The sequence below is a fragment of the Petaurus breviceps genome, unplaced genomic scaffold, assembly GCF_028583685.1.
Source record: "Petaurus breviceps papuanus isolate PSGF00001 unplaced genomic scaffold, PetGlider_PUasm1.0 90760, whole genome shotgun sequence".
Taxonomy (NCBI): Eukaryota; Metazoa; Chordata; class Mammalia; order Diprotodontia; family Petauridae; genus Petaurus; species Petaurus breviceps.
In genome coordinates, this window is record NW_027187338.1 from 8,204,910 (window position 1) to 8,228,918 (window position 24,009).

At 37.7% G+C, this 24,009-nt stretch overlaps 1 protein-coding gene across 1 annotated transcript in view; it reads left to right on the forward strand.

Annotated features, from left to right (window-relative positions):
• Positions 1 to 24,009, forward strand: part of RLF (RLF zinc finger) — a 123,532-nt gene that overhangs the window by 66,509 nt on the left and 33,014 nt on the right. Inside the window, exons 3-5 of the mRNA XM_069068040.1 lie at positions 5,043 to 5,124; positions 10,468 to 10,600; positions 11,913 to 12,115. Of these exons, the coding sequence (XP_068924141.1) occupies positions 5,043 to 5,124; positions 10,468 to 10,600; positions 11,913 to 12,115 (418 nt within the window). The remainder of the gene's footprint in view (positions 1 to 5,042; positions 5,125 to 10,467; positions 10,601 to 11,912; positions 12,116 to 24,009) is intronic.

Genomic DNA, 24,009 nt, shown 5'->3' on the forward strand with positions numbered 1-24,009 from the left:
GGCGATTGGGGTTAAGTGACTTGCCCGAGGTCACATGGCTAGTTTTTGTGTTAAGTGTCTTAGGCTGGATTTGAACTCAGGTCCTTCTGACTTGCCAGGGCTGGTGTTCTACTCACTGCAACACCTAGCCGCCCCGGAGCATATATACTTAAAAGATTAATCAGAATGATTATAACCTTAACTGTTGTCACTTTTTCTTTAGATTTGTAGGTTTACTTCTTGAGGCTGTTAATTTCTCTTTTAGATATTTTGTTGGGGTAAACTACTGCTAGATGAATGGTAATGCTTTGGTGATGACTAAGTGGCCTGAACTTTATGTTTGACTGAAAGAATAAACAACTATTTAAAAAAATTCCTACCTAGTACAAGAGTAAAAGTACTAAGTACCTAGGTGTAGGCCTATATCTCTCTTAGGCTCTTTTAGCTGTTATCACTGCTTAGTCTCATTCTTATTTTGTAATGAAAGTAGTAAGTCTAGCACTTTGAAAGAAGCATCCATTTTTACTCAATACAGTTCCATCATGGTAGCATAAATATTACTATCCTTATTTGACAAATGAAGAAGTTGAGGCTTAGAAAAATTTAATGACTTTCTATTGTCATGTAATTACTAGCTAACTGAATCAAAACTTGAAGCTGGACCCTCTGACTTCAAATTCATTAACAACCAATGACAGATTTGTACTACCCTTTAATGGTTTACTGTGTGTCTTGATATACATTATCTCATTTGATCCTTAAGTCTCCTCTGTGGGGTAGATATTGCAGATATAAAAATCTTCATTTTACAGGTGCTGAAATTGTTTCACTGTTTCATATTAATTAGACTGATGGATTACTTCAAGGCCACAGAGTTGTTAAGTGAGAGAACCAATATTTGAACCTGTTTTCTGATTCTCAAATTCAGTATTTTTTGTTCTTTCCCATGCTACCTTTCTGTAATCATGCTTGGCCTCCAGGAGTTTGGGAAAGCTTGCCATCAAAAGCTTTTCATTGTGTCTGATGTTGGAACTTCTCACCTTCTGTGCTCTCTTCATAGCATTCATTCTTTCATTTATTAAACAAGCTTTTATCAAGACTCTGCTATATGGCAGGCTCTATGTTAGGTGCTGTGGGTACTGAGAGAAATGATTATTAATAACCATTGATTTGGGGAGATCCAGAGTTCCCTCTTTTCTGTAGTCCTCATTATGAAGTTCATCCTCCTAAAGGGTTATTATTGTTTTATTATATTTTTATATAATTATATATTATTACTGATAACTTTTCTCCATCTTGGTCAGCTCCCACCCACCCTTAAAAAGAATTTAATCTAAGGTGGGGAAAACTGTTATGTTTTACTCTGTTTCATATGGGGATGAATTCTTTGATTAGATTGCCCAAGGCTGGGGGTAATGTAGAAGTAAATGGTGTAATCAAAGTTCATTATAATAGGTCTAGCCCCTCATTATAATTAATTTATTCTCTCTCATTACTTGTTAACCAGTCAGAGTTGATTGCCACCCTCTGGATCATCCACTTTCCAAGGGTATATAAGCCATGAGCCTGCCACGTTTGTTTTTTGCATTCAAGAGTGCCACTGACCTCTTTTACTAAAGTGCTAGCATTATTATTAAAATGACAAATTACCCAGAAATTATATCTCTTGAACTTTTAAATGTCACAGTAGAAAGAACTTGGTCAAGTCAATATGAAGTACTCATGAAGTAATTTTGAAACTATTTAAGGGATACTACTATTGAGAACACTCATTCTTCAGAATTATGTTGTAGAGAGTTCTAATCAGTTATCTTAGCAATTACTGCTTCTTATTTATTTACCCATAACCTTTAAAGGTTTTTAAAAGGGTTGTGTGTACACACGTATACATATATATTTTTCAACATCACTTTTTTTTAAACACCATTTCATTTCTGACTATATCCTTTCTCTCTCCATTAAAAAGGGGGGAGAGGAGTACATGTGTGTGGGGCAAAAGACCCTTGCCCAAAATAAATTCAATAACTCAGAGGTTTCCCAGAGAAACAAAAAAAGATCTTTCTTACCTCCTGAGGGAAGCAGGGGAGTCATCATCACCAGAAGCAGTCTGGTGAGAGAGGCCCCAAAATACAGAACGTAAAGCTTGGTTATATACCCAAAGCCCCCTTACACTTTGCTGTCCTTCGTTCCCATTAATCAGGAACTTAGGCGCACAGTCTCAACAACAAAATTCCCTTACATAACAGATTAAAATGTCCACTTTCTCAATATGGATATGAAAGCAGACAGAATATGTCATCAGTATCAACTTAGATATAAAAGCGGAAGATGAATGTCTAACTATCAGTATAGATATGAGAGCAGACAATATTTCATGAATCATGAGGATTTTAGGACATGGTGACCTGCCTGGAGTTCCGCAACAGGATTTCCAGTTTTATATTTGTATAGGTCAGATGGTGGTCAGTGGAAACAAGTCTGGGACATCGAGGCCTGTGGTTAAATCTGAAGGGTCCTATACTTTCCCCTCTTACACATTAGCTTAGTTTATCAAAAACTTCCAACTTATGACCAGGGAAGTAAGGGAAGATTCCCAGGCTCCCAAACTCAGGCCTGGGCTTCTGGCCACTGGTTGCAAACCTTGCTAGATCTTAGGGTATAGTAGAAACTTAAGTCTGGGGTCCAGGCAATCAATTATTAAATCTTTGAGAAGTCATCATTTCTATCCCACTCACATGTATTTCTTACTAGATGGTGTGCCTGCTTAGAATCCCTGTCTTTTTTTTTTTTTGCCTTTTGGAGGGCAATTGGGGTTAAGTAACTTGCCCAAAGTTACACAGCTAATGTTTTTGTGTGGGTGTTAAGTGTCTGAGTCCAGAATGGAACTCAGGTCCTCCTGACTCTGGGGCTGGTGCTTTACTCACTGAGCCACCTAGCCACCCCTGAATCCCTTTCTTTTGATAAACTGGTGATTTTGGCTGGGTGACCGAAAAGGAAAGTTGATGGACATGTTTACCTTTGACCTCTGAGCATTTAAGCAATTCTTGAAGCAATCTTCTCCCTCTCTGGGTGGCACTTCTAGTTCTCCAGAGTTAAAGGCCTTCGGCCTAAATTTTTAGCACATGCCCTAATGCTCCAGGTTTTAAAATCCCTTTATTCTTACTTAGTAGCAATTAACACAAATCTTCAATTTTCTGGTATTCCTAAATCAGGAAGAGAAGAAGGCTTTCTCATATCTTTCCAAGTTGGAACTTTGTTTTACATATTTCCAATATTTTCCCAAGTAAATTATAAACATCGGCAAATTAATTGATATTCAGGGGTTTGTCTGCTGCTGTACTGTTATTTTGCATTCCTGTCTTAGTCCCTAATTGCCTTTCACCCTCCTCCTCTTCCCCAGTTGTGTCTCCTTGATGTTTTCCAGGACCTCTTCCTGAGGAAATGGAGCTGCTTAGAGGTGGATTAAATTAGCAACACATATCCATCTCTTTCCCTTGCTTGGGCTGTTAGTGCTAATTAAAGTAGTGCCCTTACAGTCTTTCCTTCTCTTCAGATCTCCTCTCTTATAGTTTGTCCTACAAAAATGAAGATACGTGGGGTGGGTAGGTGGCGCAGTGAATAGAACACTGGCCCAGGAGTCGGGAGGACTGGAGTTCAAATTCAGCCTCAGACACTTAACACCTACTAGCTGTGTGACCTTGGGCAAGCCACTTAACCCCAATTGCCCTGCCTTACCCCCTCCAAAAAGAAAAAAATGAAGATACTTGAAGAGATTATTACTACTATGTCTTTGAATATGAAATCGGAAAAGGAAGAGGTTCTCAGAAAAAAGGAGTAGCTTAGAAAAGTTGACCCTACAGTCAGGACTAGTATGCTTACCTAGTAGCCCTGGAGTCCCCAAATAGCTTCCCCTTTAGCAACTGTACTGTGAAGCTTGAACATTTTTATGTGCACCTGGGCGAGTCACTTCACTCCACATGGTCTGTATTCTCAGCTGTAAAATTAGTAAATTTTACTATATGCTCCCAAAAGACCTGTGATTTTATGGATTATATCACTCTGAAATTTTACCAATTAGAGATCCATTTGACTTAACAAGATACTTTTTCTTTACAAGTTCATATACCCCCTGGGAAGGATTAAAGGACTAGAAGAGTATTAGACTATGACTTCCTTTGTTTCTTTTGCCCCTCTCATGCCTTTTCTTTCTTTTCCCAAAGTACCTGGAATATAGACTCTGTATTTCTGGTAAAACATTCATGTGTTTACTGTGTTGATTATAGTGAATAGAGAGCCAGCCTGAGAGTCACAAAGGAGGACCCAGGTTCAAGTCTTTCTCCTCTTCCTTAGACAGATAATGATTTTGGAACCAAGAGCAAGTCATTTAAGACCCTCAGTCCTCTTGGTAGCTCTCGGAGCCTGGAGATTGGAGAACAATTTTAAATTACATTAGTAGGAGTATCTTTACTGATAGTTCTGAGAGTTGTAAAGTCAGAGGCTTGCAAGCACTACTCCCTCACTCCCCTTCCAAGTATTCATGACATTATTCTGGGCGCTGAGAATGAAAAGAAAACAATTCCTCAGAATTGATTTCTTAACAGATTTGTTACTCTATTAATAATAATAATAACAGCTAGCATTTATATATTACCTTCTATGTGCTAGGCACCATGCTAAGTACTTTACAAATGTCATCTCATTTGAGCCTCACAATTAGTCTAAGAGGTAAATGTTCATATTATCTCCATTTTACAGTTGAGGAAGCTAAGGCAAACAGGTTAAATGACTTGTCCAAGGTCACACAGCTATTACTTGGATAAAACATTTTGAGGGAAAATTTATGCTTTGAAACAGATTAAAAGTGGTTTTATACAAGAGGTATAGATTCAACAAATACTTAATAAGTTTTTTCTGTATGCTAGGCTTGAAGGATGATGCAAAAGTATAAGATGTGGTACTTTCCCTTCATGGCACCCATTGTCTAAATATTTTGTAATTATATTAACAAAATATCATCTTTAACTTGAACTACTTTTTCATGTTATTGTCTTTCTTTATTATAGGAGTTGTTTTGAGCTCTTGCTTTCTGTGCCTGAAACTGAACTGCCATGTGAAGTATGGGTACCTTTTAATCAGTCTATACAGGTGAGTCTTTTTCAGGTCAAAAAAGTGCTTTATGATTCAGTCTTAAAGGTAACTTGTGGCTTTCCCCTCACGTACACAGATCAGAGAGACCTCAAACTTAAAACTATTTGATTTGGATTTTTAAGGCTGGAATTTGGTCCTCCAGATGTTCTGACCAGAGGTCCATTCAAAGCCTTCCTTGGCATGTATGTGAAAAAGGTAAAAATTGGCTTAGTTCTATTGCCCCAAACCAGTAAGACTATTATATTTTAAATATTTAATTTAAGAAGTTGTAATATATGTGAATAGAGTGAACACCTCATTTATCCAGAGACTTCTTTGGACTAGGTCGTGTTACATAAGTGACAGATCAGAGGTGGCATAGGGTAGTGGAAAAAGCCCTGAATTTGTAGCTGAGTACAAATCCCAGAGCTATCGCTCTTTTGATCTCAGGCACATTAAAGTTCACAAAGCAGTGTACATCTGTTGGTCTCTCTGTTCATCCTCACAACAACCCGCCCTCATTTGGTAGGTGAGGAATTTGAAGCTATAAGAAATTCAGTGACTTGCCAAAAGTCACACAGCTAATAAAGGTTTGAGGTGGTATTTTTACTGAAATCTGCCTGATTCTTAATTCAACACTCTTCCTGTGCCCTCTCTCTGCACTATCACTGAGAACTGAAATTCAGTTTCCTGCAATACTGAGTATTTGTTGGATATCTCTATTCAACATGGCTAAAATGGAACTTCTTATCATCCTTTCTCCTAAATCCACCTCTCCTCCAAACTTCTGTATTCTAAGTTTGTCATCTTGAAGTCATTTTTAACTTTGCCTTCTCCTTCATGCCCTCTGTCCAATCCCTTGCCAAGTCCTGCTAGTTCTATGCCCCGTAATATCTTGACATCCATCACTCCTCTCTTTCCTGCTCAGAAGGCCCTCCATTTTAGTTTAGGCACTCCCAAGTTCCCACCCAGCATTCTGAGCTTTAGCTTATCCAGTCTTCATTGTATTTGCCTTCAGTCCATACCCATCATAACACACCCCAGTCATCCTTATATGCAGCTTTCACCCTCCATTCTTCCACTCGCATGTTCTTGCCTGGGATACTGGATGCTGAAGCCCAGCCCTGTCTGACTTTCTGCTTCCAGGGCACCTTTATGCCACTAATGAAACCCTTATATGTTCTTGTTCAGTATTATAAAAAAATCTCCTTCACAGCCACAGCTGTTATGCTTGGTTGTGTTTGTATTCCCAGCACTTAGAACAGTTCTGCCTACCCCAAAAGCAGTGCTTAGTAAATGCTTTTAAAACTACCTTACTCATTTATGAAATGCTATGTGTGTGCTTAATGGAATAGGAGATAATTACTTCACAGAGTAACCTCAGAGGATCTCACAGTTGGAAGGGATATCTGGGGCAATCTATTTTAATCCGTACTTTAGATTTAGACTTGTAAAAATACTTTTACATATATTATCTTATTTGATCCTTACAACAACCTTATAAGGTAGGTGCCGTTATCATTCTTTTTAGTTTTTCCATTTAAATTTTTAAATTCTCAATGTATACACTAAAAAAGCATTTCCATAACACAGCAGAATAGAAAAAGAGAATTCTCTATGGAACTCTTAATTTCCATTTTATACCAGTTGCTTTTCAAAAAAGCAGTGCTACACATTACTTTCAAAACTGAATTGTTTATTGGTGCTTTTTTTCTGAACTTTTATTCCCCCCCCCCTTTTTTTTGGCCTTTTGGGGCGGGAGGGCAGTTGGGGTTAAGTGACTTGCCCAGGGTCAGATGGCTAGTTCTTGTGTTAAGTATCTGAGGTCAAATTTGAACTCAGGTCCTCCTGATTCCACGGCCAGTGCTCTATTCACTGCACCACCTAGCTGCCCCTTTTATTCTCTTTTTTGAATGTTTAAAAAATGTTCCAGTGACTTTTACATTTTGATATTGATATTGCTAACTCTGCCCTCCCCCTTGGGACACAGACACACATAACTAGCAAAGAAGAATAATCAAGCAAAATGAATTGGTACAGTAGTCATGTACAGTAATACAAATCTCTTACTGTATCTTGTAGCCATCAGCTGTCAGGAAGCATGTAATACACTTCATCTTAGGTCATCTGGAGGCCCTATGGTTGGTGCTCCATAGGTCATTACTTTGGATCAATAGTTGGTCATTGTTTAGATCAGAATTAAGCCTTTCAAAGTTGTTTTTCTTTACAGTGTTTTTTCCTTGTACAAATTGCTCCGGTTCTGTTCCCTTCGCTCTGCATCAGTACATAGTACACAGGATTCTCTGAAATTGTCTGTTGTCATGTTTTACAGAGCAATTAAATTTTGTTGTGTGTATATGCCACCATTTGTTAGGCCATTACTCAGTTGTTTAAGAGGTAATTTCAAGCATTCCCTTCAGTTCTTTTACTTTGCTTTTTTTCTTCTAAAACTCCACCTTTCCGAATCAGGAAGTTTGTTTTACTTAAAGCTTTTCTGTCCTTGGTATATCCTTCCTCTTAAATGGTTCTGCTAACTTTGTATCAGTTCATCTAAGTCTTTCCTGAATCTAAGAATTCTAATAGATAGGAGGAGGTAGCATATCCTAGCCAGATGTATTCTGATTCTCCTATTAATTTTTCATAGATTAGGTTTGATATTTTTGTCTCATGGTACATTAAAGGAATTTCAGCATCTGTTGAAAACCAAAGGAAATTTGTCTGTATTCCCTATTTTAAGTAAACTCAGTGTATCAGTTAATAAAATAGGAAACTGATTTAAATAAAAACATGAAACGTCTAAGGAGTTTTCCAGCTAGAATTCATTGTGATAGATATTATCACCTAATAGGCAGAGCATTCTGTCACATCTTTAAAAGGGGGAACCAGGCTAAAGGAAAAAGGAGCAAAATAATGGATGTGGGAATTTCTACTCATTAAAACAGAATTCTTGTAGTTTTGACGGGTGGATAGGTAGGGAAGAAAAGCAATGTGGATAGGTAAATAGCAGAGGCGACTGGTGGTGCATTGATTAGAGCTCTGGACCTGGAGTCTGGAAGACTTGAGTTCAAATGTGGCCTCAGATATACTAGCTATATGACCCTGGGTAGGTCATTTAACTTTGATTTGCTTCAGTTTCTTCAACTGTAATAAAATAGGAGTCATAATAACATCTACCTCCCAATGTTGTTATGATGATAAAATGAGATATTTTTTAGAAAGCATTTAGCACAGTACCTGGCCCAGAGGAGGCATTATCTGAATGTCACTTCCCCAGTGTAGGGAGATTAGCTGTCTGAGTAGTCAGACTCTAAGGAAAATTCCAGTCTCAGGCAAGTGTTATCACTCATAAAGGACTAAATTGAGATTCTTAAAAGATTTTTTTTCCTCATTGATCCCTTTGGGGTCAGACGCTTAGGGGCCCTTTCTCAAAATATTTTTTAAATGAGTAAAAAAAAAGTTCATGAATGCCCAGGTAAAGAATTCCAATATGGAATGGAGATTATAACTGGCTACCATTCATCCTGGAATTTCCAGGAAATTCTACATTTTAAATATTCTGGCTTACACACACATCAGAAAATAAATCCTGAATTTGGGGTTGATCACTCTGTCTTATGAGATGCAGTGCTTGGTGGAGTATAGCCCAGTTCTGATATTTCCTTCCTGTAGACTGGGCACACACTTCACTTTTCTAAGCCTTGATTTCATCACCTGTGAAATAGATAGAATACTCTTGAAACTTCTCTGCATACTTTACCATGGTATGTAATTGGGAACTATTGTAGCTCCTTTGAGGCATAACACTTTTCATAATAGTCATTGTCTTTGCCTGGTGAGCCTTAAGTATTGAATCCTGCCATTTCAAACAGTTTTCCTTTGGAATAATGTTTTAAGTGGGAGGTTATGTCCATCATTTAGTAGTGTCATAAAGTAAGGGATAAAGCAAGTAATGCATATTCTAAGATATATTATCATAGTAAAACTTGTACTTTCTAGTCCTTCTGATGATTAAGCCTCCCTAATGTTTCTTTGTTTCCTTCTATATACCAACCCCAATGGAATACAACAATTTAAATAGCACTTAAAAAAAAAAAACACCATGAAAATGATTATCAGCCTTAGATATTAAGAGAAACACAGCTTATCTTCTACCCCCAAAAGTTTGTTGTCTAAATACTTATAGAAAACCTTTACATAGAAGGAAGCGTCTCTCGGAAGTTTCTTAATAGGCCATAGCTATGAGGATTGTCAGTATTCACTGCTCATTTTGGTTCAGATGGTCAGTTGATCTGCAGGGATTCAGGTCAATCAGTCTTTGTAAATAATTAGTTCCAACACAAAAGTATAAAATCAACAAAAAGCTTTTTTTTTTTTAATTCAAAATTTACTTAAACTGTTACAGTCTTAAAACTTGAAGGAATTTGTGATCTTCTTAAGTGCTAGTGTTCCAAAGATGCTCTAGCTCTTGTCTCTGAGTAAACCATTAGTAGAAGACATGCAGTGTGCTCCATGCGCCTCTTCAGCTTTCTTAACATTCTGTGGGTAGCAGACTCTGTCAGTCTTGTTCTTGCCCTGTGCATGGCCTTCCTTTCCTGCTCACACAGGTCCTTGATATGATATTGCTCCTTATGCTCTTGTCATCTTTGGTAATGTACTGTGTTAGTTATACCTACCATGAGCTTTTTCAGTACCCTGTGTGTATTCTGCAGTGTTAGAGCAATACCTCAGATATGGGATTAGGAGTCAGGAAGACCTAGCTGCAGATTCTGCCTTTGGAGCTTACTTGCTGTGTGACCTCAGGCAAAGCACAGAACCTCTCAGCTTCAGTTTCTGTGTTTGTAAAATGGGGTCATAATAGCACTTTAACCTCATAGGGTTGTTTTGAGGATGAAATGAAATATCATAGATAAAGTGCCTTGTCAGCCATAACATGCTGTAATGCTAGCCATAATGATGTTGATTCTTTGGAAGTTATGATTACATAATTCACAGACACATAGCATCGCTAAGAGAATATTGGTTTTGGGTAACAGCTTGGTACTATTAAAAGAGCTACAGTTTCTTGAATACTTCTTAGCCTGTTGTATTGCTTTTATTCAGCTCTTGAGACCAGCTCATTGAATTGCCCAAGGTTTATGTACTGAGGTGCTGTAGTTCTATAAAAACAACCAAGCTGCTTTTTAAAAGCCCTTAAGGACAGAAACCTTTTCCTTTTACTTACACTGGAGGAAAGAGGGCACTTGGAGTACACAATAGGTATTAGTACATACTTAGTTGTAATTGGATAAAATATGTGTCCCTTTTCAGAACAGATTCTGGTGTTTTAACTTTGTATTTACTGGATTTATTTTTGGCTCCCAGGACTCACATGATGCTTTGTTGGAATTTGGAAACAATAACCTCCAAGTCTTGGTTGATATTACCAAAGAAGGTGTGTGGAAAAATCCAGTCCTTCTTAAAATCCTGTCTCAGCAACCTGTAGAGGCAGAGGAAGGTAAGTGTTGGCATTTAATCAAGTACTTGCTTTGGGAGAGATCAGTGACTGGAACTGAATTAGAGAGTCTTAATTTTCAGAATTTCAGAATTGTACAATTTGTCATAGGATTCTCTCTGGGGAACTTGATATAATTAATTTGATTTTATTGTTTATATATTAATATCATTCATTAATATGTTAAATTAGCCCCTGTAAATTCTGGTCACTCTTTAGTAGTTTAGGATGGTGATTTTTTTAGACTTTTGCAACTCTTGCAGTTTTTTTATGGTACCTTTTACCATATTTTTTTCCTGTGGGTAGAGAAGCACTTTGAGCCAACAAGGAGTATTACAATGAAAAGTAAGGCTTTGCTATGAAAATGAAAATTCCCATTAAGAAAAAATCTTGGATCAAAGGATTTCTTTCATTTCGTTTCTTTGGTGAAGAATTCCCACCTTTTTTTAATGGGTTCCTGGTAAATTATTGCTGGTTATAATACAATCATAGGATTTAGAGTTAGAATAGATTGTAGATATCATCTGATTCCATCTTCCCTAATTTTACAGATGAGTAAACTGTTCTATGTTGCTAATTGTTAGTTTTCTCATTAAAGTTAAGAAATACACACCAAATTCTAGAGGAGGGAATCCATAATTTTTTATACAGCTGTCTTTTATATATTCATTCAATAAGCATTTATTTTATTAAGCATTTGCTATATGTAGACTCCCGTGGAAGGTAAATTAAAGCCAGGTTTCTGTTCTCAAGAGGCTTACCATCCAGGACAGAAGATGAGATGTGTACATATCCGTCACATAAGGTTTGAATGTGATAAGTGATCATGAGAGAGCCATGTACAGAATGGTGTGGTATTTCAGAAGGGAGGACTGAGGAATCTTCATGGAGGAAATGACATTTGTGCTAGGCCTTGAAGGGAAGGGTAGAGTTTCATCAGACAGAGATTGTTAGGTAAAAGGTAGGACTGATACATGGAAAAGATGATCAAACAATGAATTTTACTAAAAGTTGAGTAATTCTCTTCAGAAGGTTGGATGAACTAAAGAAACTTCTCCCCACGTAAGGTATCATCTATACATTAATTTATTCTTGATTGTTCCCTCTCTCTCTCTCAGACCTCAGAGAAGTGGCTTTTGAGACCACATTAAATATTCTTGTTGCAGCATTTGAGTTTTCCTTATCTTGCTCAAATACTAAACAGATAGCAAATTCCCTTTCTTGGCCTAATGATCTCTTAAACTGCTGGAGCTACAATTAGACAAGTTTGAGCTTCTTAGTCAGTTATGAAAACATGTTTCTTTTCTTTCCCTAGCCAATAGATTTATTGCACGAGAAGGACCTTCATTTCTGCAGATGCGAATAAAACACTTATTGAAGTCAAACTGTATCACACAAGCTACTTCTTTGTCAAAACTATGTGCGGAGTCTAAAGAAATTCCCAGTGTGTCATCTTTTCGCCAAGCTTATATCACATGTTTATGCTCCATGTTACCTAGTGAAGACGCCATTAAGGAGGTCAGTAAAACATAATTCTTATTGTTGTTATTTACACATAGGAAATCCTGATACAAATTTAGTAGATTATGTTGGATATTGTAACAGAGTTTTGTTTTTTAAATTATTAAAAATAAATAGATGTTTCCACGCTTCTTAAAGTACAGAATACATCCTTAGATGTTTGGCCTATCTTGCTGAATGTGTGTTCATCTGTGTATGAATCAGTTTAAAAGCAGGTGATAGAATGACCCACATTAGTATGTGCAGGTGTTTGGTTGGTTTGCATATTAAAATCTTAAAATCGAACTTTTTTTTTTCTGTATATGCTCATTTCTTCTTGTTTGACACATGGAAAAGAATATTAAACTACCAGCTTTGTAGGTCAACTAATTTAAAGGAATGAGGAGTGACTTGGTCCTAAGTTTGTGTTTTCAAAACGTTATAACCATATTGGTCCGCAAATATAGACTGCAGCCATAAAATGAGATGATTTGGGAGGGTGGGGGAAGAATAGGTATGAACTGAAAAATAACCTGCTTAGGTTTTCTGCAAGCCAGATTTAAAGGGAGAGGAGGTAGAGTGACCCATATTTAAACCTATACAGTATGTTTAACTTGGAAAGTAGTGATTTGTAGTAGTCTAAAAACCATATCTACATTAGGAACTCGGGAAAAGCATCTTGACTGTGAGAAGTGGCACATAGAAACAAGTTATATATTTACTATGCTCCTAAAAATTCTTTATTTTTTTTGCTTAAATTGGCATTTTTTTCAAATAGTAGTAGAGAATCACATTTTTTAAAAGGTATTTAGTAATTTTCTTGTGGGAGATGGGAATATATTTCTTTAACATTTTTAAATCAGACAATTTAATACAAGTTAACATGGGAATTTTCAGTTTTGGTTCTGTCAACCTGTCTTTTTAACATTTTTTTCCCTTTTTTATTTACCATTTGGTTAAAACAAATCCCTTGTTTATTTCCCACATTGAGATGTAACTTTATAATTATTCAGTTGATACTTGAAATAGTAAAGGAGTTGACGGCAAAAGTCTAGGCATAGCAAACTATTTTCTTTTGTTAGCTGAAAAAATTAAAATTATATTGAGAAAAAAATTAATATGAAGAATTATAAGAATAGTGATTTTGGGGGGTCTGCCTTGAATTGATGGTTGTACTTTTATACTGTCACATTAAAAAACAACAACACTGAACTGTAAATCAGGATCTGGGTTCAAATCCCAGCAATATTCCATAAAACAAAACCCTTGGTAACAGCACAAAAATGCAACTATTCTGTTGTTTTCAAAGTTCACTAATTTACCTCTTACATATAAAGCACATTACATAGTCATACATATTTTTGGACACTTTAAAAAATGTGTGTGTAAAAAAATTTTCCCTTAGCCTCACCTGAAGCTGTCAATTAATCAACAAGTATTTGCTGTGTGCTAGTCATTGGACTTACAAACACAAAATAATAAAATTATTTGTACTTTCAAGGAGCTTACATTCTAATGGTGGAGACACCAAAGACATATGTAAACATGGACAAAATGAATATAATGTGAATGAGTACAATTCTATACACAGTAGTTAAATACAGGATAGTGTGGGAGGGAGGGTAGTAGTAGTCAAGGTGAGGAAAGGCTTCAGCTGCTGAGAGAGAGGACACTGAAGTAAAAAGGTGCATCCCAGGCACAGGTGATGACCAGTACAAAAGCACAGAGATGGGATATGGAGTGTCATATGAGAAGCTTTGACAAATCACTTAGGAGGCTGTATGGTAATTAAGTTGAGAGATGATGAGGGCCTGAACTAAGGTGATAGCTGTTTGAGAGCTGAGGAGGCATTGGATTTGTGAGATGTTGGGAATGTAGAAATGGCAGCAAGATTCAGCAACTATTCCTTTTTGTATGTAGGGTGAGGGAGAGAAAAGAGTCCAGGATAGTGGTGCCTTCAACAGAAATAGGGAAGTTTCAAAAGGGAGAGGGTTAGAGAAAAAGATAATTAGATCGTTTTTTAACGTTTTTGAATGAACTTTGAAAGTTTTAAGAGTTCTCCGGGCCATTCAGTGTGAAATGTCCAATAAGTAACTTGGTGATACAAGACTGAAGTTTTGGGGAGATAACAGTTTAAACCCACGGGAGCTGCCAAAGTTATTAAAAGAAAGTGTAGAAGAAGAGAAAAGGGCATATAATAGAACCTTGGGGAACATCCCCAGTTAGGAAGTTTGAAACATATGATGAGTCCCCAAAGGAACCTGAGAACAAGTGGTGAGACAAAAAGGAGAGCAGTGTCACAGACCAGAGAGGGCAGCCTCATGAAAGCCCAAAGATGAGATTAGTGTTAGACACTTGTAGAACTCACTTAAAAACAGAGTCAATGTGTGGTACAAATTCAGTTACCTTCTGCCTGCTAGTTTTATTTCATCTGATTCAACTCTCATTCATTGGGATCTGGGATATTCTCTTAATGACAAAAAAGATATTTCAGGGGAAGGGTGATTGATTGTGCATGTCTTTTGAATAATATTACATTCCAATGGTACTTTTTAAAAAAAAGATTGCTTGTTCTTTGAATTTTGTTTAAAATGTAGTATTCAGAAGGGTTTATGGAAAATTTTGGCCTGAGTTATGTTTGCAGAAGTGTATCTAATGATTAATTTAATGGCCTTGAGAATGCTTGATAGAAAACAATTCTGATGAATTTTGATTTGATGCCATCTATAATAGTATATATGTTTTTATGCAGGTGAGTGACATAAAAAAAGCTGTAATCTTCATAGAATAGAGGAGGAGGAGAATACAGTTCAGAAGATCAGTTAGTAAAGAATTCTAGGAATTCAGATTGGAGCTCTCCAAAAATGGAGTTCCTTTTCCTTGAACATCTTCAAAGAGAAACTTGATAAACCAGTTGTCATTGCTGTTGTAGATGAACTTCATGATTTGGATGTGTTTAAATTAGATGATATCAGAGACCCTTATCAAATCTACCTATGGTCCTAAGACCAAAAGGTCAGTTCAGATATTAAAACATTCTTCAACAAATATTTCAAAATTCATTTCACCTCTGTATTTTATGGTCAAGCAAGGAGGGGAAAAGAAGGTGGAAAGGGAATCAGATGAAAGAAATACAAGAAGCTGTCTGGTTGGTACTTTTCTAAAGCTGTACTTTTAAGAATATCTAAAATTTGAGTCAGAAGAGTAATTAAGATAGTAAAGAAGAATTTATTAAGTGCTTACTATACTATTGTGCTAATAAGCACTGGAGATACCAGTACAAGCAAAATGAAATACATGATTTTGAAATGCAGAGCATCAGGGACAGGCCTGAAGGGAAATTAAAGCAGGCCAGATTGGGTCTCTCCACAAAATGGAGGCTCCAGGAGAAGGGACGGGATACATCTTACATATGGATGTTCTAGGGTGAGCAGCAGACCAGAGGGATGTAAGGGTGAGGAAGGCTGCAAGCTCTGAGGTAAGTTCTAGGATAAGACAGCAAGTATAGACATGGGTTTTGAAGTCCAGGAAGTCAAGCATTTTCTTTTGTGCTATAGTAGTTCTTTCTATTTGCATTGTTGAAGTCGCATATTTTTCTTGGCTTCGCTTACTTCAGTTTGTATTAGTTCACATCACTCTGTTCTTCTGTATATTCATCATAGTCATCATTTCATACAGCACAGAAACACTCCATTATATTGATGTATCACACTTTGTTTAGCTATTTCCCAATTGAGGGATATCTACCTTGTTTCCAGGTCTTTGAAATAGTATGGTATTACATAAGAAAGCTAAGAAAAAGAGCGTTTCAAGAAGCAGGGGAAGGGAAGGATGAAATGTGTCAGATGCCGCAAAAAGATTGAGGAAAATGACTAGGAAGTGGTTTTTGGATTTGATAACAAAGTGGTTAGTCACTTTTAAAAGAGTAGTTTCAGTAGAAGGATTAGCTCAGAAGCTTTATTTAAAAAATGTTTAAAAAAGGAATAAAGAAAAAGTGGGGAATATATAAACCACTTTTAAAAATTGAATATTCTAAACTTACAAAACATAAAAAAATAGGACATTTCCATATATAAGGTAGAGCAGAAAAAGAGGCTTATATGTGAAACTGAATCTACAACTTGATTTCATATAAAATTTTAATTGTTTAATTGATTAATGTTTTTTGAACACCTGTAAAAATTAACCTTTGTGAACTTTGGGTGGGCAGTCACTTAGTACCTCTATGTCTCTTTTTCCATATCTATAAAAATGAGGGAACTTTAATTTGGATGATCTCTAAGTCTCGGTTCTATGATTTTATCACTGTCTTGGTGCTGGAGGTGCACAAGGCATACACAAGGAAGTTGGAGAAGAAATGGGAGAGTATGATGTTTCAAGAGTCTTGGAAATGAGAATATCTTGAAGTAAGGATTTGTTGTTTTTTAGTCGTGACCTACTTGTGACCCCATTTGGAGTTTTCTTGGCAAAGATACTGGAGTAGTTGGCCATTTCCTTCTCCAGCTCATTTTACAGATGAGGAAACCTGAGGCAAACAGGGTTAAGTGACCTGCCTAAGATCACACCACTAGTAAAGTGTCTGAGGCCAGATTTGAGCTCAGGAAGATGAGTCTTCCTCCCTTCAGGCCCAGGACTATCCACTGCGCCACCTAGCTGCTCCTTAGAAATAAAGAGTACAATGATCATAATTGTCCGGTGTCATAAGATAGAGAGGTCATGGAGAATGAGAACTTGGGTGGGGGGGGGGGGATTGTGAAGAGGCAGCACACAGGGGGTGAGGTGTTGGTTACCAGTTACCTTTCAGATAAAAGTTTCCATGGAGTCATGAGGATAGAAATTGGGTCAAAAGGAGTTGGTGAAAGAGTGGATAGTGAAGAATTAGAGACAATGGGTAAAGTTTCCTTTTCAGGGAGATAGGCAGTAAGCCAGGAAATTGACTACAAGCTGGGTGGGAGAGGAGGGATTTTTTTTTTTAATAATTGGGAGAAATGAGTACATTTATAGGCAAATGGAAAAGAGCCATTAGAAAGGTGACAATGATTTGTATTTATATAGTGCTTTTAGACTTCTAAAGCTCTTTACTTATAACCCTGGAAAATAAGTAAATAAGGATAGATTAAAGATTATTGATTACATGGTAGCTGAAGCAAGATCTTAAAAGGGCAGAAATAAATGGAAGATTACCTCTTCTCCTGAGATACAAGAGAGTAGGTGGTTATGCTAAAATGTTTTTTATGCTGGCAGAAGAGCTCCCATTGTATGGCCTTATTCTTCTCTGAACTGGCTAACTGTGCTCTACAGCTAGAAGTCCGGGGCATGGTGGTATAGCTAGAGAATTTGAAGGAAAAATGTTGAAACAATTGCTGCAGGAAATGAAGTTGGGAGTCAATAAAAGTAGAACAGAAGTATTGTGGAGCCTCAGGTTTGTGTTAATGTACCACAAATGTATTCTGGTAAATTCAGTTCAATTTTATGATTTCCTGTAGTTAGACAAAGTAGCCTGGGATCAGTAATAACGAAATCAGTTAATGGGCTTTTTTTAGGATTGTGAATTAGTGGACTAGAAGCAACCCAACAAGTGGCCAGAACCACGGGGATGATGTCAGTCATGGGATCAAGGCTGGGAGTGGAAAGGAGGTGAAACAAGAGTGGGGGAAATAGTTATGAAGAATAGGGAAATGAAGGTTATGGTTAGAGGTCATGATTTTGGTAGGAGTAGTTTTAGTTTAAATGAAGGACAAGGAGAAACTGCCAAATCCAATTAGCTCTTCTCAATTCTCATTGTCTTCTACCTCTTTTTTTAGCTTTTGACACTATTGATCACTCTCTTCTCTCTAGATGTTTAGGACACCACACTCTCCTTCGTCTCCTACCTGTCTGGTCCAGATCAGCCCCTGTAACTGCAGATGTCACAAGGGGTTCTGTCCTGGGCTGTCTTTTCCCTCTGTACTATTTCACTTGGTGATTCCATCAGCTCCCATAGATTCAGTTACCACCTCTGTGCTGATGACCTCTCTACTGCCCTCTAGTCTAGCATCTCTAACTTTAAGACCAGAGATATGGACACAATTGTAAGATAAGAGCAGTCAAAATGAATAATCAAATCAAAAAGAACCCTAGAGCTTCCAGTTCTAGATTTGTGACCAGTTGCTAAAGCCACTGAGAAAGTTGCAGAGAGAATCAGTAAAAAACAATAACAAGAATGAGGAGAGCGTGAGAGTATATGGTCTTTCAAAGAGGAAACAGCACCAACACAGAGCAAAGCACATGTTGTCCTAACTCCAGCCTTCTCCCCAGAGACTGAGTTTTGCAGAGAATAGAGAAGTCTGCTGAGAATAATGAAGTTTCCAAAGAGCAGCGATATAGTGAGCTCCAAAGACCAACTTGGTATGATCAGCTCAGATAATGTGTGGAAGCACAGCAGAGCTGGCATCTGGGTAAAGGGAGTGCTGCCTATGTACTCAGTGTACACTGTTGTGAGGGGAGGGTTTTCCTTCTTGAGTATTGTTTTTCTCTGAGTCTCTGAATCTCTCCATCATTCATCATTTGACTCTTCTGTATGTTGTCTCTGTCTTCCACTCTTTCCTTGGCCCCCATGCTCTTTAATATTTTTGCTACGGCCTTGGATTAAGGCACAGGTGGGATGACTTCAGGTTATATGAAAGTATCAATAATGGTATTGACATATAGAAGTCCCCTAAATGTAGTTATCTCAGGTAGAACAACGGGCCAAATATAATGAGTTGAAATTTGGTAAGGGTAAATGTTAGGGCCTGTACTTGGATTCAGAAAATTAATTGTACTAGTACAAGATCAAGTCTGGACAAAATTTCATATTAAAAAGTTCTAGGGATTTTATTATACAAATAACTGTTTGAATAAGAAATCCTTAAGTATTTCAATGCAGTAAGCATTTGCTAAGTGCTGGTTGTGTACAAAGCACTAGGATTAGACTTGTTCTGCTTGGCCCTAGAGGGCAGACCTTGTACCCACTGGGTGAGACTTGCAAAGAGACAAATTTAGGCTCAATTTAAAAAACAAAATTCCTGACAGAGCTATTCCAAAATGGAATGAGCATCTTCAAAAAGTGGGTTTCCTTTCACAAAGGATATTCCATCAGAAGTTGGATGACCATTTGGAGATACTCAATTTGAAGATGAGATTGCTTTTTAGGCATGGTTTGGATTAGAATGACCAATAAAGTTCTTTCCAACTCTGAGATTTAGTGTTACTCTGACTAAGGCTGGTTTAATAGGCATACACTTGAGAAGAATATTGTAGATTTATGCAACTTACCTCTATGATGCCTGGAATTGGTGAGTATACTCTAAGTATTGATGACAAGTTTATAGTAGAAACTGGAAATTTTGCTCAAAAAGCAGAAATTACACATTTAAAAAACCTATGGAAGCATGGGCATTTGAGAATTCTGGGATGAGTACTGCTAAGGGTACAGGGAAGAGAAGCAAAGGAACCAGTGGAGATGACCTTGGCATTTGCAGGGTATAATGAGCTTAGCCTGACCACTGCAGAGTCTATTTCGGGGAGGGGGGTATGAGCTAAAGTTGGACCCAAACTGTTGAGGGTCTTCAAAGTGAGTTTGAAGACTTAAGCGGGGAGCCCAAAGGGCCCTTTAAGCATTAGATATCTTTCATTTCAGGTAGAATTGCTTTGAATTTGGCAGCATGTGCAGGACAGGTTGGGGGAATCGGGAAATACCCTTGAGTTTTAGAGGCTTTTGCCTCCATGTGTTGGCCCATGATAAGGATCTGCACAAGAGAGGTAGTAATTAAAATGGAGAGAAGAGGACAATTCTGAGAGGTAATTTTTTTTTGTTTTAATTTTTATTGATATCTTTTTTTTAAACATCATCTTCATTTCCATTGATGTCGCCCACACCCATCCAGCGAGCAAAGAAATAAAAAGAGGAAAAAATGCAGTTAAGCAGAACTGGCCGTCATATTCACACATTGAGGTTGTTATCCTTTCCGCAGTTCCCCTTCCTCCCCTCCCCAGGGGCTCTTGATTTCCAGTAAGGGACTTTCCCATTGTATCACATGGTTTCTTTGGTTTGTTTGGATCCATCTTGATCACTCCAGTAGTATTTACCTTCTTGTGCTAATTGTTAAGCACATATTCTCCAACTCTTTTTTTTCCAGATCATTAGGACAATAACACTTTAGTTTTTGAAGACAGCAGGAAAGGTTTTGGTAAAATATTAGGAGTCACCAGATTTAGACTAATTGAAAATTTCAAGTTAGTGATTTTGTAACAGTAAAAGAGAGATGAAACTAAGGAGAGTTCACTAGCAACCACAGCTGAGGTCAATAGATGAGTTAAGTTAAGCAGGCAGCTGGGAATAAAGCAGTGTGTATTGGCACCTATGGGTATCCCAGTAATGGGGATACGGAACAGGAAACCTCTGCTGGGAGTTGATTGAGCTGGAGACTCGCAATTAAGATTAATTGACTGAGTCAGCTGGAAGCCAAAACACTGAAGCCTGTTCAGATAAGGGTGGGTCCTTGCAGTCTGAGAATAACAGCAGCTTCTGTTTTGTAGTGCTTTTTACTAGTCACAAAGAACTTTCCTCACAACCCTATTGAAGGAGGGTAGTGCAAAAATTACTCCCATTTTACAAACTAGGAAACTAAGGTTTAGAGAAGTTAAGTCATTTACCAATTTACATAAATGACAAAGAGCCAGTCTTCAAACCTAGGTCACTTAACTCTAAGCCCAGTGTGTTCTTTCCATTACACTGTCTGGTAGGAAGCTGACCTAGTAAGGGTGAAGAGTTTAGTTTTGAGCAAAGCACAAGTCTCTTTGTACTTGGCAGAAATAAGATAACATTGCTTATTTGAGGAAGTAAATGATGGTCTCAGAAGGGTAATTCCAAGCCATAGGAACAAGCATTTATTAACATAGAACCTTTGATGTTAGGATATAGTTACTGTATTTTTACTTTTTTTTATTCTGAAAATGACACAAAATATTTGGGAATGTTTTCTGTGGGGCGAGAGAATTTTTGTTTCTTCCAAAAATGAAACGGATCCAAAAAATGGAGAAAATCTAGTTGCAAGATTTGGTTACTATTGGATTGGGTGACTGTAGTTATTAAGTATCAAAGGGAGAGACACATTCTGGATTAAAAAAGAAATAGACAAATAGTACCTAGTCTTAGGCTTGGCCCCTTTGGGAGAGAGTCACAGTCTCTAGGTATAAATGATAAACAGAAAGACAATTCTCTACAGGAACCAGAAGGCCTTTATTCAGTTTGGAAACAGAAAGAAAGGTAAACAGGAGGCCACACATTCTAGTTGTAGTTGTAACTATACCTGCTTCTCTACAAGTGCATGTTGTGGAAAGAACACCGGACTTGGAGCCCAGAAACCTGGGTTTGAATCTCCTGGTTCTTCTCTCTCTGGAATGAAAGCTCTTAGTTAATGGTTAACTTATTTCTCAAAACTATCTTCTTAAAATACAGTATCTCTTTTTTAGTCTTGTGGGAATTTCAGGGCTCAGTCCACTCACTGTGGGTCCCCAGAACCCACACATTGAGAGCATTTGTCTGCTAGGTGACTTAGTGCCAACTTCTCCTCCTTTCATTCTAAGAGCAGCATACTCTTCTTCTTCATAATTATGTGCCTCTTTCCCAAAAAAGAAAAAATAAAGAGCTTTTTAAGCCTTTTGGAGAGTATCACCATTTTAAAAAGGATTAGTCGTCTGCCATGCCATGTTTGCTATTCTGCTAGTCTATAGCAATATGAACTTTGCCCTCTCCTCTTTTTTCTTCTTCTAGTGGAAGTGGCAGGCTGTTTGGAGTTTAAATTATTCCATTGATCAGCCCTGGCCATAATGCTTACTAGTTTTAATAGACAAATAATAAACCCAAAATAATTTGAAGATAAATTTGCTGCTCTACTTTTTATTTCCTACTATGCACCTTTGTCCACTTGTGACAATTTCATTATCTTTAGGCAAGGTTCCCTACTAGAGGTTGTCCCCCTTTAAGGTTTCTCCCACTCTGGCCCCCTGTAACCACTGGCTGAGGGCCAAATCCATAGTTGAAACTTAATAGGTAGGGGCGGCCAGGTGGCTCAGCAAGTAAGAGCACCGGCTCCAGTGTCAGGATGACCTGGAGATCAAATCTGGGCTCAGATACTTAGCACCACACCCAGAAATAACTGGCCATGTAACCTTGAGCAAGTTACTTAACCCCAATTGCTTAAAAAAAAAAAACCAAAAACTTAATGGGTAGGAAAAGATTTTTACATGTCCTTGATCAAGGGAGTAACATGAGAAAAGCGATGTTTTAGGAGACTGACCAATGATCTGGGTCTTGAGGGAGGAAAGCAACATGATAACTGGCATTTATAGCAGGGTTTGAGGTTTATTAACTATAATTTGAGCTTCATGTACTACCCTGTGAGATGGGTGTTTGCAAGTCTTATCCTCATTTTACAGATGAGTATCCTGAGTCTCATAATGGTTAAATCATTTGCCCATAGTCATAGGCCTAGTGTGAGAGGTAGAATTAGAATGTATGTCTTCCTGACTTCTAAATCTAGCAGTATGCTGGGCAGCACTTGAAGATACTTTACTAGTGTCAGCACAAAGTCTGGGATCAGGTATCACACTTAAGCTATCTATATTATTTATTCATCGTTTTTCCTTTTGTACAATTATTTATATTTTTCTTTCTAATTCTGAATTCAGTCCACTCTCACAATTATGTTACCAGAAAAAAGTAATAGTGCTTCAGGGACTATTAATTCCCCAATCTTATGGGCATTCCTTTCTTTTCCCTACCCCCCAAATAGACAGGAAATAAATAACATAAAAGCATTTTGAAAAATATAAACTGTCTCCAAGTACAAATGGAGAAAGGTTTTTTTTGGGGGGGTGGATGGAGAAAAGAGGGAAGGAATGTTCTTCATGTCTCTGCATTTGATACTGTTACCTCTCCTTTCTTCCTTTGTGCTCCCTCCTCTGAGTCTTCTTTCCATCACTATCTCCTGATTCTATTCATACCTGTCTGACTGACTGACTGACTGACTGTTCTTCTCAGTCTCCTTGCTGAGGCCTCCTGAATATGGTTGTGTCCCAAAGCTCTGTCCTGGGTCTTCTTCTCTTCTTTATACTTTTTCACTTGGCAACCTCAGCAACTTCCATGGGTTTAAAACATGTCATTTCCCCCCAAATCCAATGCTTTACAAAACTTTCTTATTTCTTTTGAGGGTGACTACAATTTTTTCAGTGTCCCATGTCTAAAACAGATGCACTGTCCTCAACTCTCCCTCAACCTACATATCCATTCAGTTGCCATATCTTGCTTTTTATACCTCCACAACTTCTCTCCATTCTGATCCCTTCTCTCCATTCACACAGCTTTTTTTTAAGCCCTCATCAGCCTCTCACCTCAGCAATTACAGTGCCTATCTAATCGGTTTCCCTTCCTGTAGTCAACCTTTTAAACTGCTGCCAAATTGCTATTTTGGAAGCATAGGTCATACCATGTTAGTCCCCTGCTCAGGAAGCTTCAGTGTCTCCCTATTGCCTTAGGATAAAATACGTATTCCTTTTTTTGTTATTGTTGTTGGGGTTTTTCGGGGGATTTTTTGCTCTTTTTGGAGGGGGGAAGGCAGGGCAATTGGGGTTAAGTGACTTGCCCAAGATCATATGGCTAGTTTTGTGTTAGGTGTTTGAGGTTGGATTTGAACTCGGATCCTCCTGAGGCCAGGGCCACTGCTCTATTTACTATGCTACCTAGCCACCCCCATACTCCTTTTGTTTAAAATTCTAAGCCCTTCACTATTTGGCTTTAACCTATCTTTTCAGCTTGATTTTTTTTTTTTTACACTTTCCAGCCTAAGTGACCTCCTTACTATTTCCTTAACAAGAAATTTCACTTATTG